The sequence below is a fragment of the Sardina pilchardus genome, chromosome 2, assembly GCF_963854185.1.
Source record: "Sardina pilchardus chromosome 2, fSarPil1.1, whole genome shotgun sequence".
Taxonomy (NCBI): domain Eukaryota; kingdom Metazoa; phylum Chordata; class Actinopteri; order Clupeiformes; family Clupeidae; genus Sardina; species Sardina pilchardus.
This window is the reverse complement of record NC_084995.1, coordinates 32,272,142-32,287,884: the sequence shown is the minus strand read 5'-3', so window position 1 is coordinate 32,287,884 and position 15,743 is coordinate 32,272,142. Positions and strand designations below refer to the sequence as shown.

Here is a 15,743-nt window from a genome sequence, read left to right as displayed (position 1 = left end):
GATCATTATATTCTTAGTTGTAATCCCCCTGCATATCCTGCTGGTGACTCCACTGAGGCATAGCGTTACGACGCTCTTAGGCAGTAACGAGAACTCTGGATCACTCGTAGATCTACGAGTGTTTTCACGATGCTCTTAAGCTACGATGGTTTCGGGAAACAGTCGGCAAATCTTAAGACGGTCGTAAGAGGGACTTTACGATCATCGTAGGCTTACGATGCTTTCGGGAAACGCACCCCAGGACTCCTCAACATACTGCGCCTGCGTTCTCAGCATTTTGGAACAGTGTCGCTATTGTTTGCGAATCAACAGCTTGCGAACATAGTTTATGGTAGATAGGAAACGAAAAAGATATTTGTCGTCGTTATTTCAAATGTATTTTATCCTTTAAACTCCTTATCAGCACTAACGGAGAATCACCCAAGTGGAGTTTCAAGCGTAGGAAAAGGAAGATTTGCTACAGGTTGTTTTCAAATGTTCTAGTTGATCGGTCCGTGTAGGCTACCTTCGTGCCCTCTGTGGATTTACTTGAACAGCGAGCATGCCTTTGGGACTGAGGAGAAAGAAAAACAAATCAAAAGAAAGTTCTACTTTGGTTGAGAATGAAGAGGTTGACGGAGTAGCTGGAGGAAGCGCCAGCAAGTCTTCCGTGAATGGTGGCGGGTTGCCACCTCCACCTGCCAGCCTACGACCGAAACTGGTGTTTCACACTCAGCTCGCCCACGGGAGTCCTACTGGCAGGATTGAGGGATTCACGAACGTGAAAGAGCTGTACAGCAAAATAGCCGAGGCGTTTAATTTAAGCCCGCCAGAGGTAAAGCATATCTTGTTTATGTAGCATGTGACAGCTCTAAGCACGAGCAGGTGTTTTAGGGGTTTTGTTGTTCTTTACTAAACTGTGAGCTGTAGTGCTTTTCATTATTTGCCCGAGGCATAAGGTGTGTTCGCGACAGGCGCGCCCTGGCACAGTTAGGCTAATCCAGGCATGTAAATGAATGATGACTGGGTGAATCTTTCTGGCCAAGAGGAAGCAGCAGTCGTTATAACCTTAGAACAACACCAGGAACTTGTATAACCCCTACTGTTTTACAACATTTGCCTGAATCCAATGTGCCAGGGGCCTAAATCTAAATTTGTAATGGATAGTTACAGTAGCCTATTGATTATGCTATTTTTTGCACAAGGTAATGACACTTTTAACTTAGTAGAAGAGTCTGTATGATGGGTTTGATTCAGACACTGTCAACAAGTGAATGTTTCAAGCCTGTGTGCCAAATAAGAGGTCCTTTTGAATGGTCTTTGAGTGACATGGCTCCTTTGTTTGCCGAAGCTGGACCAGATAGACTGAGCAGTCTGTTCCACTATCAGCCTGTGCCACATTTAACCCCCCCCCATCCCCCTTTTTTTACATAGCCTACACACTCTGTCCATTTTCGCTTGAGTCAGTCTGTACACCAAGGGACCCGAATGACTTCATTTGTTCCAGGTAGACTCTGTGAGCCATCAGGAAGTTATATGTCCATGAGTTAATTAATTACAAAATAAATTGCAGGGCATTTGGCTATAGCACATGATTTTAAGTGGTGTGGGTATGGTGTGTGTATACTGTAATTGAAGTCCTCATCCCCACAGGAAGTCCCTAACGTCCTGCCCAGTAGACACAGCCTTAGACTGATAAAGACCACTTCCCTCCCTCTCTAGGGATCTATACCAGCCAGCACTCTCTCTTTTTTTGCTGATGTATTTGGGGGCATGTAGGCCTATATAAGTGCCTTTAATTGAAGATATTTGTTACCTCAATGTCCTGCTCCTTATTTAGTTTTTTTCCTATTTTGTTATTTGATCCGATTTCTCAAAGCCCCTCATTTTTTTAGTTCTTAGGTAATCTAGAGTTTTATGGGTTAGACAGATTGAAAACAATCTATTTTCGCCAGACTGTAACACATCTAATTCCTCCTGTACCCGTCATGCACTATAGCATAAATGAACATGTGAAAATCATCTCTATGATGCCATGCCTTGGTTGACCAGTCCAAGGGAGAGGACCAGGCAGGTGTGGTCCTCCGTCAGTAGGAGCATAATGGCTCGTAACACACCTGCACAAATCGTTTTGTTTTACTGCTTAGGGCAAAGTCTGTTTATGGCCTCAGAGACTGACATACAAATATGAGGTAACGTGACTCCCAGGCATTTTCTGTCTTCAATGGACATGGACTCACCCAGTAATTTGTTTAGTGTTTGAATGTTGAAGTAGACTAGTTTTCTGTACAGATCCACAACACTGTTTCATGTGTTTTTGACTATGGAAATAGTCATAGTTTGGTTGTAAATAATACATAATTATTCAGATAATATACTTCTCCTCTTGTTGCTCCTAGGAAGCAGTGAGCACATGATTATAAGTCTGCAAATACAATATTTGCAAAGCAGCTGCAAAGACAACTTTGCACAAGAGTGGTGTTGGTATTAAGGGGTGTACACTAGTATGTCCAGGGCTACTGCTTCCTTGGTGTGTGTAAGGCATGCACATAAACGTATTTAGGGCTGAATAACGTTTTGATGCACAGCTCATGTGCGGCCAAAGTGTTTTGAAGCTCATAAGACATGTTGCAGAAGTAGATTTTTAGACATGATTCAAGTAAACGCAGAACTCACCCTGAGGTAATAAGAGACAGTTAAAAGGTTGCCAATTCTATGTTGATTATTTAACCTCACCTACCTCTGCTTGAAAAAAACATTGGAAAGGCATTTTTGTCAAGTGTCAGCATGCTCTGATGTACAGGTTTGCACAGCATCAAGGCATTCTCAGGGGTGTGTGTGTGTGTGTGCGTGTGCGTGTGCGTGTGCGTGTGCGTGTGTGTGTGTGTGTGTGTGTGTGTGCATGTGCGTGTGCGTGTGCGTGTGCGTGTGCGTGTGCGTGTGCGTGTGTGTGTGTGTGTGTGTGTGTGTGTGTGTGTGTTTTCACCTTTAGGTTAAATTATGCTCCCAGCTTGTGAGTTATAGGAGGCCAAGTTCTTGCTTGGGCAAGTTCACAAAGAGCAATCATTTTCACTACTTGTATTTATGAAATGTTATAGAACTATGGTTTTGGAGTAGAAATCTAGTTTTGGAGAACATCAAGTGAAATATGTAGACAAATACAGGAGATAAATATTACCTAGATATTTAATACTCATTGTTGGTCCTTTTCGAGTTATCTATTTAGGTCAATTAATAATATTGCATGTTAGATACGTAAAGTGCCTATTTCATCACTATATTAGCGGGCACGTCTGGTTTCCTTTAATGATTGATTACATTATAACATGGCTTCCTCTTAAGAGAATGTTCTCTCGTCACAAAAACCTGCTAACTTTTGTTTTGTCAGCATTTACACACTGTTTGCTTCGTTAATGATTGAAACCTTTAGACTGTTAAAGCAAATGTTTTACAACTTATTTTTTTCCTATGAAATTAATTCACAGCCTTTGTATCCCTTTGTTGAGCCCTTGGATCGGCTCACTCTTTTGTTTCTGTGCAAAAGAGAGGCTTGAGTGGTGTCCTCGGTCTAAAAATAGCGCCCAGTTGCCAAAGAAACCAGTCTACAGCATGACAGGGAGTTAGAAGAGCTGTCATAGTAAAACTGTGATGAGCATTATTATTTGGAAGTGTCAATCCAAATAATGTCCAGATAATCAGCAGAAGACATCGCATTTTGAATTATTGATGTCATTTGTATGTTTTCTGGGCTTTTTGCCTTTATTCAGATAGGACAGTGAAGAGTGACCGGAAGCAAGTGAACGACAGAGAGTTGAAGTGAGATTGGGAAACGACCGCAGGTCGGCTTTGATTCCGGGGGTTCCGTGGACACTTGGACCCAAATGTGCACGGAGGCTACGGCTGCCTGTGCCACAGCACCAATATGATATGTTGACATGTTCAATAAACCATCGAGAGAATGAATAGCAACGTGCCATCTACTCTACGACTGATATCAAATTATCGGTTTAGGGGATGGACGAACGTAGGGTCAATCCTTGTGAACTAATCCACTCAGTTTGTCCAGACAGGTGTCAGTAACAAAGATACGGTTTCAGCTGTCTGGACCTGAGGTGGAAAGATGTGTCAGAGTTCATTGCTCGGCTAACAGCGGGTTATGTTTGTGTGAGTGAGAGAGTCAAAGTCACGCAGGAGGTGTAGTAATCACCTGAGTTGGGCTTTTCTCCCAGGCAACAATGTGGGCTGTGCCTGATGCTTACGAAGAACAAAAACATAACTGCGAGTTAGGAACCAGGCAGAACATCCTGTGTGTGTGTGTGTATGTGTGTGTGTGTGTGTGTGTGTGTGTGTGTGTGTGTGTGTGTGTGTGTGTGTGTGTGTGTGTGTGTGTGTGTGTGTGTGTGTGTGTGTGTGTGTGTGTGTGTGTGTGTGTGTGTGTGTGTGTGTGTGTGTGTGTGTGTGTGTGTGTGTGTGTGTGTGTGTGTGTGTATGTGTGTAGAGTGTGAGAGTCAGTATGATGTAAGATGCTTCCTTGGTAACGGCAGGAGTAGGCGTCTGCCGTGAAGCCACCCACACACTTGCGCACAAGATGTGCTAGCTTTTGCAGTTTGCCAGGATTAAGCTGTGGAGTAGCCCATCTACTTATTCCACCCACCCCCACCCTCACACAGCCTGTTTATCTTTTGGTCTCCCTCTCCACCTCCTTTTTGCCTTAGGGACTGACACGGTGTCCGTACCTCTATGCGTTCTCTGTTACACTCGTGGTGTCACTCAGTATTTCTTTCTTTCTTTCTCTCTCTCTCACTCTTCCATCTCATCTCATGCCAGTCTGTTTCTTCTATCACTCGGTCACACTCTCACCCCCCCCCCCCCCCCTTGCCCCCTGTCCCCCAGCTCTCTGTTGCTCCCCCCCTAATCCCAGTCTGTTTTTATGCTCTGGTAACCCAGGGCAACGCTCCTGTGTCTGTGTCAGCTGATGTGTCCGCAGCGCCGGCTGTACACAACACAAAAGGGGCCGAGAAAACAGGCTGGTTTTGTCTGGAGCCTCTGTGCCACCGAAAGGTTCTGCGCTGAACTTGCACACAGCACTGGTCAGCTTTTCCCGCTACAGGCTACAATTACTATCTTTACATAACTGATCAAAGGTTAGCCTTACCTGAAAAGTCCTCCAAAGATCTTTGGTCAGGCAAATGCCATAAAAAACGTCAGACTCCCAGCTGTCAGCATAGATTCGTGTTGCTGTGTGTGTCTATATCGGTTCTCCTGGGGGGAGAGTGGAATAAATAATCTTCTGGAAGTTTCTTTCCACTGGTGCTTTTCTACTGCTCTCTTCGTTTGCTTCCAGGACTTAAATTGGGAAACAACTGTGTCATGTTGCCTCTGATCATGTTCCGTGGGCCCCTCTGCCAAGAGGTTACACTCTTAGGTGAGATGCCAGATTTCTGAAACAGAGGCACAGCTCAGAAGGTCACCTTATCTGTCGTTACAGGATACACTGAGAGAGTGTGGGGTACTGCAGTGGATCACTGCGTAGCTATGGTGTCAGTGAAACAAAAATAAAACACACACTCACACACACACATGCACAACAGACAATGGCTGTCTATCATCCCATTTCATCCCACCTCTTTATCCAAATAGATTTTTATGCAACAGTATGTGGAAGTCCCTATTACTCATGCCCTCAAAGCATAGCGCCCAATAAGGTACATACAAGTATATACAACCTCTTGCCAAAAAAAAAAATCCATTGTGCACACACAGTGGATTATAACTGTTTTAATATGAGATGGAATTCCAGGTTATTTAGATCTGTGAAACTTGAACATGCCTCCCTTTTCCCACAGATTCTGTTTTGCACGCTGAACACCCACAAGATTGATATGGAGAAGCTCCTAGGTGGGCAGATTGGCCTGGAGGACTTCATCTTCGCTCATATCAAAGGGCAAAAGAAGGAAGTGGAGATTTTCAAGGCCGAGGACGCCTTGGGGCTCACCATCACAGATAATGGCGCTGGTTATGCCTTTATCAAGGTACTTTGAGACGATCATTCCTACATATACAGCTGGTCTAATTTAAGGCTGATAATGCAAATTAGATATTATTTAGCATGATTTGGCATACTAACTAACAGCGAATCGAATATGCCTCCAAGTCAACTGTAGAAAAATCATACTACATACAAGCACTATGGACTATGTGCTCATATGATATCAAGCATGTGTTATATGTTTCCCCACAAAGTAGTGAGTAAAAAGTATGTATAACAAATAAATTATTTCAGTAAACATTGTTTTGATATTGCCGAAAGAGTACTGTGATGTGGGTGATGGCAGTATATGAGCCTAGCTGGCTCATGGATAGGTCTGTGCGTAAAAGAGAGAAAGGGTGCCTCTCTGTGTTGTACAGGGAGTACTGCATTCATCGCATGTGACTAACCTGTATGTGGCTGCCCATTTGCATGTTAAGCAATGGAAATGTTTTAATTAAACATTTTCCGTAGCCTTCATATTGAAACATTTGTATGGCCTTGCTGTGGTAATTAGATGACCGCATTGTGAATTAGTTTTTTTAAATATATGTTCCAAGCATGAGCACACATTATTTTTTCTTTTTAATTTTCTTTATTAATCCAACCATATTTAGTATTATCGCCTTAAAAGAATGAGTATGGCTTATCAATACAGTTTTTGCATCATAGCAAAGAATACATCATCACATTAAACTAGCCTGCACTACTCAGTGCTAATGTTTACTTCTACCTCACCTTGTCTACATTAATACAATACATTTTTTTATAATGCAATTGACTGCATTGTGATCCTGTTAAGGAGATGGTCACTGCCTGCATGGCCCACACTGTGGATAATGAGTTGTGTGTGATATATTGTATTTGTGTTTGTGTGTGTGTGTAGCGAATTAAAGAGAGCAGTGTGGTGGACAATGTGAAGGTGATTTGCGTGGGCGATCACGTTGAGTGCATTAACGGGAAGAACATTGTGGGCACCCGGCATTACGAGGTGGCACGCATGCTGAAGGAGCTGCCCAAAGGAGAGGCCTTCACCCTCAAACTGGTGGAGCCCATGAAAGCCTTTGGTAAGTTGGTCGAAAGGCCACAGGACTAACTATTAACCATTAAAGCAGAAATCCAGCGAGTTTTCGCATAGATCTCTGTTTCTTGAGGTCACAGATATTACTAATATAACGCAGCCAGGCAACTATAGCGCTACTTACACTCTGGGGGCATGTCCGTGAGCTCCCTTGTACATGCCCCATGAGTGTAGCTCTGGAGCTGCCTGGCTGTGTTAGTTGCTGGCTGTAGCAACTCAAGCTTGTGTGATATGAAATGATTGTTTTAGTTTTTTTCCCCATAGACAGTACTCAGTGACTGTGAGAATATGTGAAAACCTGCCAGATTTCTCCTTTAACAATATACACTAGCCTACTAAAAACTATTATTATTATCGTCATTGTTTTGTTTGTACATTACAGCATTGCTTTATAATGTCTTATATTTGTAGACATGTTGGAGCCCAGGTCAAGGGGAGCTAAACCTGCAGGGGAAAACAAAATTGCCTCTGGCAGAGGAACCTTGAGACTGCGCTCCAAAGGACCTGCCACGGTTGAGGAAGTGGTGAGTATCACTGCCAGTGCTCATTGCTGTTCATTTGTCAGTGCGCTATCATTTCATCTCTGATAACTAACTGGCTTGAATTGTCCCCAGCCAACTGAGTTTGAGGAGAAAGCGGTGAAAAAAGTGGATGATCTTCTGGAGAGTTACATGGGAATCCGTGACACTGAGTTAGGTAAGTGGTATTGGCTGCAATTTTTGCGACTTGGTTGGAGATTGTGTGTATGGTTTGTAAAAAGAGCCATATTCTAGCAAATGTAAAATCTTGTCAGAAAGCTGTAATAATTGTAACACAGGATTTTTGAAACTCTGCATTTTATTTTTCAGCCGCCACCATGGTGGAAGTGGGTCGAGACAAGAATAACCCAGATGAGTTTGCAATGGCTTTGGATGAAACTCTTGGAGACTTTGCCTTCCCGGATGAGTTTGTGTTTGACGTTTGGGGAGCCATCGGTGATGCCAAGCAAGGACGCTTCTAAGACCCTGAGGCCCTTTCTGCCCCTCAGCCTGGAAGACTGGATGAGTGCAGTCAATGGGATTCTGTGTTGTGTGCATACATAGAAGGTAGAGGGTAGTTCTGCAATAGGTCCACTGTGATTCTCAGACATCATGCTATATTCCAAGTGTACTTATTATACCTGAGCTCTGATCGGCGCAATGGACCCTCACTGAATATTCATTATGCCTTTGCGCTGGCATGCGCAAATTTCTTTGACTAAACTGAACTGGAGGAATTTTATAGCAAGGGAGAAATATATTGCTTTTATAAGTAAAGAATGTGGAGGTTCAGCAGCACTTCCGTCCAAGCCATCACACTGAAATTAGTGTCTGCTTTTTTTGTATGGTTTCACATTTTCACATTGTATCTGATATCATCCCCATGTCTGTATAACTGTAAGTCTTATCTGCACATTCCTAGCAAATAATAGCTTTTATGATTTTTTTTGTTTTCATAATGTTTTATGTTTGTATTGTTATGATGACATTCCGCCACAGTGAGTAGGCTAGCTCACACTAGCTCTGGATTTGTGGAAAAAGTATGAAAGTGGTGGTTCAGTTCAATTATATAATGTGAACTTTTGTTTAGTGTTCCTGAAAATATTTGATTTTGTAGAAATTTAGCCAAGGAAGGGGGATAAAAGGGGGTTTTAAAACTAACACAACTTTACATTTAGATTTTATTTTGTACATAGTGCTGACCTATACTTTTGATTTGATAGACAAACGATTATATTTTTGATCTTTTAATTTATTTGTCGATTTAAATGGTTATAAGATGTACGGAAAAGGAAAACATTTTTATTGTCTCAACAATTAAATAAACCTGGGCACTTGAAGCTGTATATTTTCATGATTACATATGCATTATGGTTTAGTTGTTACCAGCAATAGTTTAGTTGTTGGCAGACTTATTTTTGATGAGGATTTTGAAAAAGCATTAAACAAAGGTTTGACTCTGTAGAAGGAAATTGACTGACTGCATTTCTAGACTGGTAGTGTTTCTCTGGTTCAAAGTGGAGTTCAAGCATAAATGTGGGCTGAATGGTTTTATGTGTATGTGTAACTGTCTGAATTAAGTTGTTTTCTTCAATGGATGAGAGAACACTGCATGAGCTAACAGTGTAATTTCAGTAATGTAGATTGCAGATATGGAGCACTAAATGTGCATTTAATTTCGTTTTTTGTAAACTTGCATAGAAAACAGGGAATTCACTTTGAGGAGGGCACTGTAATAAGTGTGATTGGGCTTCAATCTGGGATCCATAATATATAGGCTTTTGCTAAGAGAAGAGTAAAAATTGAATTACTGTCGATCAATATTAAAATATAACAAGTAGCAGTCTTCCGAGAATAGTGGACTCTACCTGAGGTGACCAAAGTGTTAGTTATACGCAACCATTCCAGAGCAAAGAAACATGCAAATCAACAGGACTTCCCTCAAAGCACTTTAATGTCAGTCCTTTTTTTTGTCCACAGGCTGTTTAAATCAGTTTTACTCTCAACCTCTGCAAGACAGTATTGTAATCAGGTTAGGATGGCCTCTGCTCGCCAAATTTGAACACACCTTGGACATTACGAACATACCACGTATCTTATTTCAGAGAACCCCTCAGAGGTGTACTTCAGTATGTGGTTTAATGACAAATCTGGGTAATGTTACCCACAGGAAGTGGTAACCTTCCTAAGAGTCCTGTGGCTCCATTCTCCTAAATACACAGAGAGCAGAGAGCCTACAAACTCTTTTAGGAGGTTTACCATTATGAGTTAACTTACCTATATTGATCACTAACCACCTACTTGAAATACTGTATCCCCAGAGAGTCACTTCATAAGAGACATGTTGGAGCAAAAACAAAAAACCCACTCAACCAGTGTCTTGGTATAAAACAATTTAGTTTATTCTTCAACTTGGCTGAACATACATGTAGAAAATACAGTATGGTAAAAGTCTCATCACACAGATCAGTCCATAATAACATACCTGAAGTCAGTATGCACTATAGGCCAATTCATATTTCCAAAGATAAAAACTAGTCTACAAAACCAAGGCCATTATATCATTTAAGGATTATAGCCCATTCGTTTGGCAGGAATAAAAGACATTAAATGAACTCGATGCCCATAAGCATAATATGTGCCATTGCTTTTTGCACAGTAGTGTTATATAATTATTAAGTACCTATGGCTCTTTTGACAGCACATTGTTCGACATGGACAGACACATCCACCGATAAAGGGATGGTATATTACTTCATTTGTACACATTTCAAATTCTCTATAACGTTACAGTACACATATGGGGCTTGACCTTCCTTAGTACATTGCATTTCCTGACATTTCCAGATAAAAACAAACAAACGGAGTACATAGCACCTGATGATATCAGCAGACAGAACTTTGGTTCTCGAAATGCAATGCACACCAGCAAAAACATTGTCTAACCGATTCATCTGTTGCGCTCCTCAAGGGCCAAACAGGTGAACGGACCACAATGCTCATGGATGAACGATAGCAGTAGCCAAAGTTTTGACAGGATTGTTAGTAGTGGAGATGGTGGTTGAGATGGTGTGTGCGGTGTAGTGAAATATACCCTCTTGGATGTCTGCATATTTCCTCGTGGCTTACAGCTCATCCCCGACGTGCTGCTTCCTGAACGCATCCCCGGTGAGCTTCTCCTGAGCCTCCTTCATCCCAGACAAAACTTTAGAGAGGAAGGAGAGAAGTCAGGTCTCAGGCTACTTGGAGCTTGGGTGTCTTGACATACAAAGCATGCAATATAAACAGACTGCAGTGATAGTTACCTTGGTCTGCATTGCTGTAGAAATACTTGTAGTTCGGGTTTCCATTTTTATTAGTTATCTCACTGCGAACTTTGCCACTAGGATCTAAGAACAAATGTGAATACATTGACAAATTACCGGTCATACATTTTGTCTTTGAGGTGTTCTGCCATAGATAAGAATTTTGTATGTTCCCATCCCAAGAGATGCATACAAAGGGAAGTTATGTAGACTTCATTTACTAACCAAGGAAAAGAATTCTGGGAATATAGCCACCATCTGGGCTGAACTGCTCATCTTTAGGCTCCTCTTCATCCTGTAAACATGACAAACAAACCAAACATACCATTGTTTTGAGAGGATACTACACAGCCTTGTTACCCAAATAAAGGTATATATCTGACTTAAATACATGTGCTATCCAAAGATATACTCTTGTCAGTGCCTAGTTATACATCTGACACCAGTGGACTAGTGTCACAGCATCATAATAACTTCACATATTGTAGGTTTTTTTTTTTGTTATTTCTTTTAATGAAAAGCCTTACTTCAAGGTTCACCATCACAAAGTTGTGGGCAAGCTCCGAGATCTCCTTTGACTCAGCAAACTTTGGCTTCAAGGCTACACATACAAATAAATTGTTAATAAAGTGAAGTATTATAATTTCATTATTTCATTTCACATATTCCAATATCCCAACATTTGCTTAAGAGTTTTAGTTGCCAGTTTTGAAAGCCATGGTGACCTACATTTACAGGCGCCACACCAAGTCTTATGGATGATGACCATGAGGGGTAGCCCACTGTGCAAAAGAGGAAATCAATACAGGTTAGGGTTACACTTCCAGACAGACAATCAATCAACTGAAATCTTCCCCCTAAAGGACAGTACACCCTCAATGGTTTGCAATATCAGGAGCAATAATAAACACATAGGAAACATTTTAGAAGAGATTCATTAATGCTATTTCGGGGAACGCATTTGTTACCTTGCTTCTGCCTCTTTCTTCCCATCTTCCAAAGAACGCCAGTTGATGTGATCCCCAAACCCTACAAAAAAAACAACAAAAAAGGTATAACTTGGAAAGGAAATGAAACAATGACAAGGGATTCTACATACAGGGGTCTCCAATGTTTTTTCTTCTAATAAGCTACTTTGAAATAATGAACGTGGCCATAGGACAGCTACTAATTTTTAACATTAGTAGTAGTAGCAGCAGCAGCATGTTGCATAGTTGATCTCCAGCCCAAAACAGCCTTGATTGTTGTTACCTAGTAACCCATTAAAAGTTGCTGTGAACTTGTGATGTGGAGATTGAAGTTGCATCTTTTACCGACATGAGACTCACTTTACTTTTGTGGGGGAAAACACATGTTCTCTTTGAAACATTAGGTTGCCATCTCACTATGGGAGACCATCCTCTGGCGTGACCGACTACGGAAGCACCGATGATACCACGTCAGTCACAGAAAGACCAGTCATAGCTTTTGTTGTAAGAAAATTCAATGCAAGGTTTAAAGACCGAAAGCATTATAAGACATTTATTAGTTAAAAATGGTGTCAAAACTACAAGCTCGGAGGCCAGTATGACGCAACGCTTAAGGCGATGGACGACTGAACGTCATGTGCTGCGTTGAGTCTTCCCTCTGCATTTAAGGCGTCACCTTCTCTTGGTCGTGTCAAGAGGAAAGGAATCATCATCAAATGATTACTGGTCAAAAGGTCACAAGGGCAGTTGGTTGACTAGGTTTGGTGTGACCAAAGGCTGGGGTCATGACTAAAGCAAATTGATGAAATATTAGACACTTTCACCCCCCCCCCCCCCCCCCCCTCCATATATACTACTGATTCATACGGTCATTCTTGCACTCTGCCCTGTGTGAAGACTTCTCTAGAACTTCACTATGCAGGATTTCTTTGCTTAACTGTTTGAAGATTACCTGCCAAGGCTGTTGTCCCTGAACGCAGGGATTTCAACTTTCACTAGCAACAGTTCACTCTGTTTAAATGGAACAGTTTATTCAATTCAGAATCGAGCTAGCTGGCTGTTCATGTCGAACAAATTATCCAGCTGGACTAAAACCTACACCTTGGGAATTACTCTTCACTGAGAATTATTCTCATCTCTTCACTGAGCTCGAAAGCTAACGGGTCACAATGGACTTCATTGTGCACAATGGACCGTCAGAGCCACAGTCTCCCTTCCCTTTGCCATCCCACTCCCGATCAGGAGACATACTCTCTCCTTTTCCTACCCGCAAAGATGAATCGTTTCACCATCTCCATCTATCAGAAGATTTATAAGTCAGGACTCACAATCAGAGCTCTGAATGACACCACCCCTCTGACCACCAAGTAGAGCTTTTGGAGGAGATGGGCAAGCAGCTGGATGTTATACCACCGACCTGAATCTCCGCACCACCCGCGGGGGAAAGTTATGACAACAGATGCATCCCTCACAGGTTGGGGGGCAGTTCACAAGGGCAGAGCAACACAGTCTTCGGCTTCAGCACCACCACAATGCACTAGAGTTGCATGTGGTAGCTGGTGATCAAACCTTTTCTTCCGGTTGCCATGTACTGATCAGGACGGACAACACTGTAGTGGCTTACATCAATCAGCAGAGCAGAACTTGCTCACTCCAGCTGCACAGGCTGGCCTCAGACTCATATTGTGGAGCAGTGTGTGCGCATCTCGCCTTGGAATGCACCACGCATGTTCCAGAAGTCCTAAAGAGGTGCAGAGCTCATTTTCAGGGGGAATTCCCTTTACAGAGAGTGGAGGCTTCACCCTCAGGTGGTCACAATGATCTGGGAGAGATTCAGATTCAGAGATTCAGATTCAGAGCTCGAAAAATATGCAATGCCCTCTCTTTGCGCCTACAGGCACAAATGCTCCGTTGGGTGTGGAAACTCGCCAGGGTAAGAGAAAACGGACTGTCACTTCTTATGGCCCTTTACTGGTCAGGAAGACTGTGGCTGGCAGAGAGGACCCAGCTCCTCTCAGGGGAGCGGTGGCAGCTACCCTTAAGCTACCTGTCCCAAGCACCCGGAGAGATATTCCATCCCCAGCCCAGAGGGCCTCTTTGGCTCTGGCCCATGAGAGATACAACTTCAATATGGCTGCCCTTCCCGCTAATGTAGTTAACGACTAGATGTTTCTGCTTCCTCACTGGCTCATGCAACACACAGCGGTTAGTGCTTTATAAGACTGAGCTTGCCACGCCGTCTGGGAGTAGGCCATATCACTAGGTGAAATACCAAACGATTGTTTGCGATCAAAGAACCGTGGTTACAATAAGTAATCAGACATTCTTTCAGAGTGAGACATCTCCCCACACTTCCCAAGCATGGTGAAGAGCGCATGCGTCTCATGGGAGTGTCACCACTCAGTTTTCTCTACCACTCTGTTCATTCATGAGGCTGGGAAGTGGGAAGATTCCCACTTCTAGAGTGAGAGAGTTCACTATGATTGAGTGATGTCAAATCATTCTCCTGGGAGCTTTCCCAAAGTCACCACTTCACACTTGGAAATTCCCAGTTCAGGTGTGACATGCACCCCCTAAACACTACAATACTCCCACTATCCAGTTGCTCATGAACGCACCATGCTCCAACCATTCAACCAGCTGATTGGCACAACTCAGCCAGATAGATGAGTTAATTAGTGAATTCACCTGTTTTAAGTGCACTACTTTCTGAGGCCGTACTTTTACATCTCTGTCTATATCATCGACTAACCAAACTACAAGGGAGTAGCATTAATAATGTTCATGAGGAATTTATTTGTAGAACTACTCAGAAACAGGTGTAGTTAGTAGTTACCATCTCGCGGCCTACTTGTTGGGAGACCAATGCTCTACGGACAACAACTGGTCACACTAGTAAACAAAGGAAAACCTGGACTGACACAAGTATGTCCGGTGAATAAAGTTTAGCTTCAGTTGCAATGACAGACTACCAGGAAGATAATAAAATAGCTACATGTTGACTGGGAGTCAGCAGTAAGACAACACACTTGCAGACATCGGAGTCGTGGAAAACGTTAACGTTAGCCAATGTTATCACTGACTGACTGCTCCTAGCTAACTTACTTGTGTAGAAGATACTAATAGGTGATGTTGTGTTAACGGTTTCTTAACTAGGCCAACGTTAACTTCTAAATAATCTAAGTGAACGCTAACATTAACGGAGCAATCCTTTGGTATCAAGCTACCTAACTCTAGCTAATAAACTTAAGCATAGCCGCTGGCTGAATGGCTATAGCTAACAGTTTTGAATACAGCTTACTGACCATTTTTATGAAACTGTCAAAACGTAAAGAAAGAAATCCAGACAACTTCAACGTCAACGCTCTTCAAATATCAGCTAAGATGTCATAGCTAGGCATATGTTAACGTTGCACATCAACGTGAAATTTGTTCAGCGTTAACATTAGACAACTTACCTTTCCCATTCCCTTCGGCAGCAACTTTCCCAAGTTGAGACACGAGGAAAATGGGTAAAAATGAAAATAAGGCGATATTAATTGCCGGGGACTGCATGGTCAGATTAGCTGTAACGTTACAATCAAACTGTACCAACTTCAATGTTAGCTTGCTTTAAAAACGGAAATATCAGGTCAAGAGGCAGTTCATGTTTCGTTTCCAACCAATCATCGATAGTTTGGCTCCTGCCACTACACAAGATATGATTGGTAAGTAGTAGCGCAATCTCCGCCTCCCATACTTGGACCTGTTCGTCATCTACATAATGCCTGTCGGTCTAGTCCGAATTACTGAAAAGATACAAATCAAGCACCACCTTATTGACAAAATCTAAATCAGAGCCCGTTTACGACTTAATCTAATTGA

General features: G+C 42.4%; 2 protein-coding genes across 2 annotated transcripts; one reads left to right on the top strand and one right to left on the bottom strand.

Annotated features, from left to right (window-relative positions):
* Positions 1-8,952, top strand: gipc2 (GIPC PDZ domain containing family, member 2). The gene is made up of 6 exons (XM_062527407.1): positions 1-814; positions 5,826-6,011; positions 6,894-7,074; positions 7,500-7,612; positions 7,703-7,784; positions 7,937-8,952. The coding sequence occupies exons 1-6, from the start codon at positions 542-544 to the stop codon at positions 8,086-8,088; spliced, it is 987 nt and encodes a 328-aa protein (XP_062383391.1). The 5' UTR covers positions 1-541; the 3' UTR covers positions 8,089-8,952.
* Positions 8,953-9,986: 1,034 nt separating this feature from the next.
* Positions 9,987-15,542, bottom strand: txndc12 (thioredoxin domain containing 12 (endoplasmic reticulum)). Its single transcript, XM_062527307.1, has 7 exons — positions 15,338-15,542; positions 11,880-11,940; positions 11,641-11,693; positions 11,439-11,512; positions 11,137-11,206; positions 10,912-10,995; positions 9,987-10,811 (listed from the first exon to the last, which is right to left on the bottom strand). Exons 1-7 carry the CDS (start codon positions 15,432-15,434, stop codon positions 10,732-10,734), a joined length of 519 nt encoding a protein of 172 aa, XP_062383291.1. The 5' UTR covers positions 15,435-15,542; the 3' UTR covers positions 9,987-10,731.
* Between the last annotated feature and the right edge of the window lie 201 nt (positions 15,543-15,743).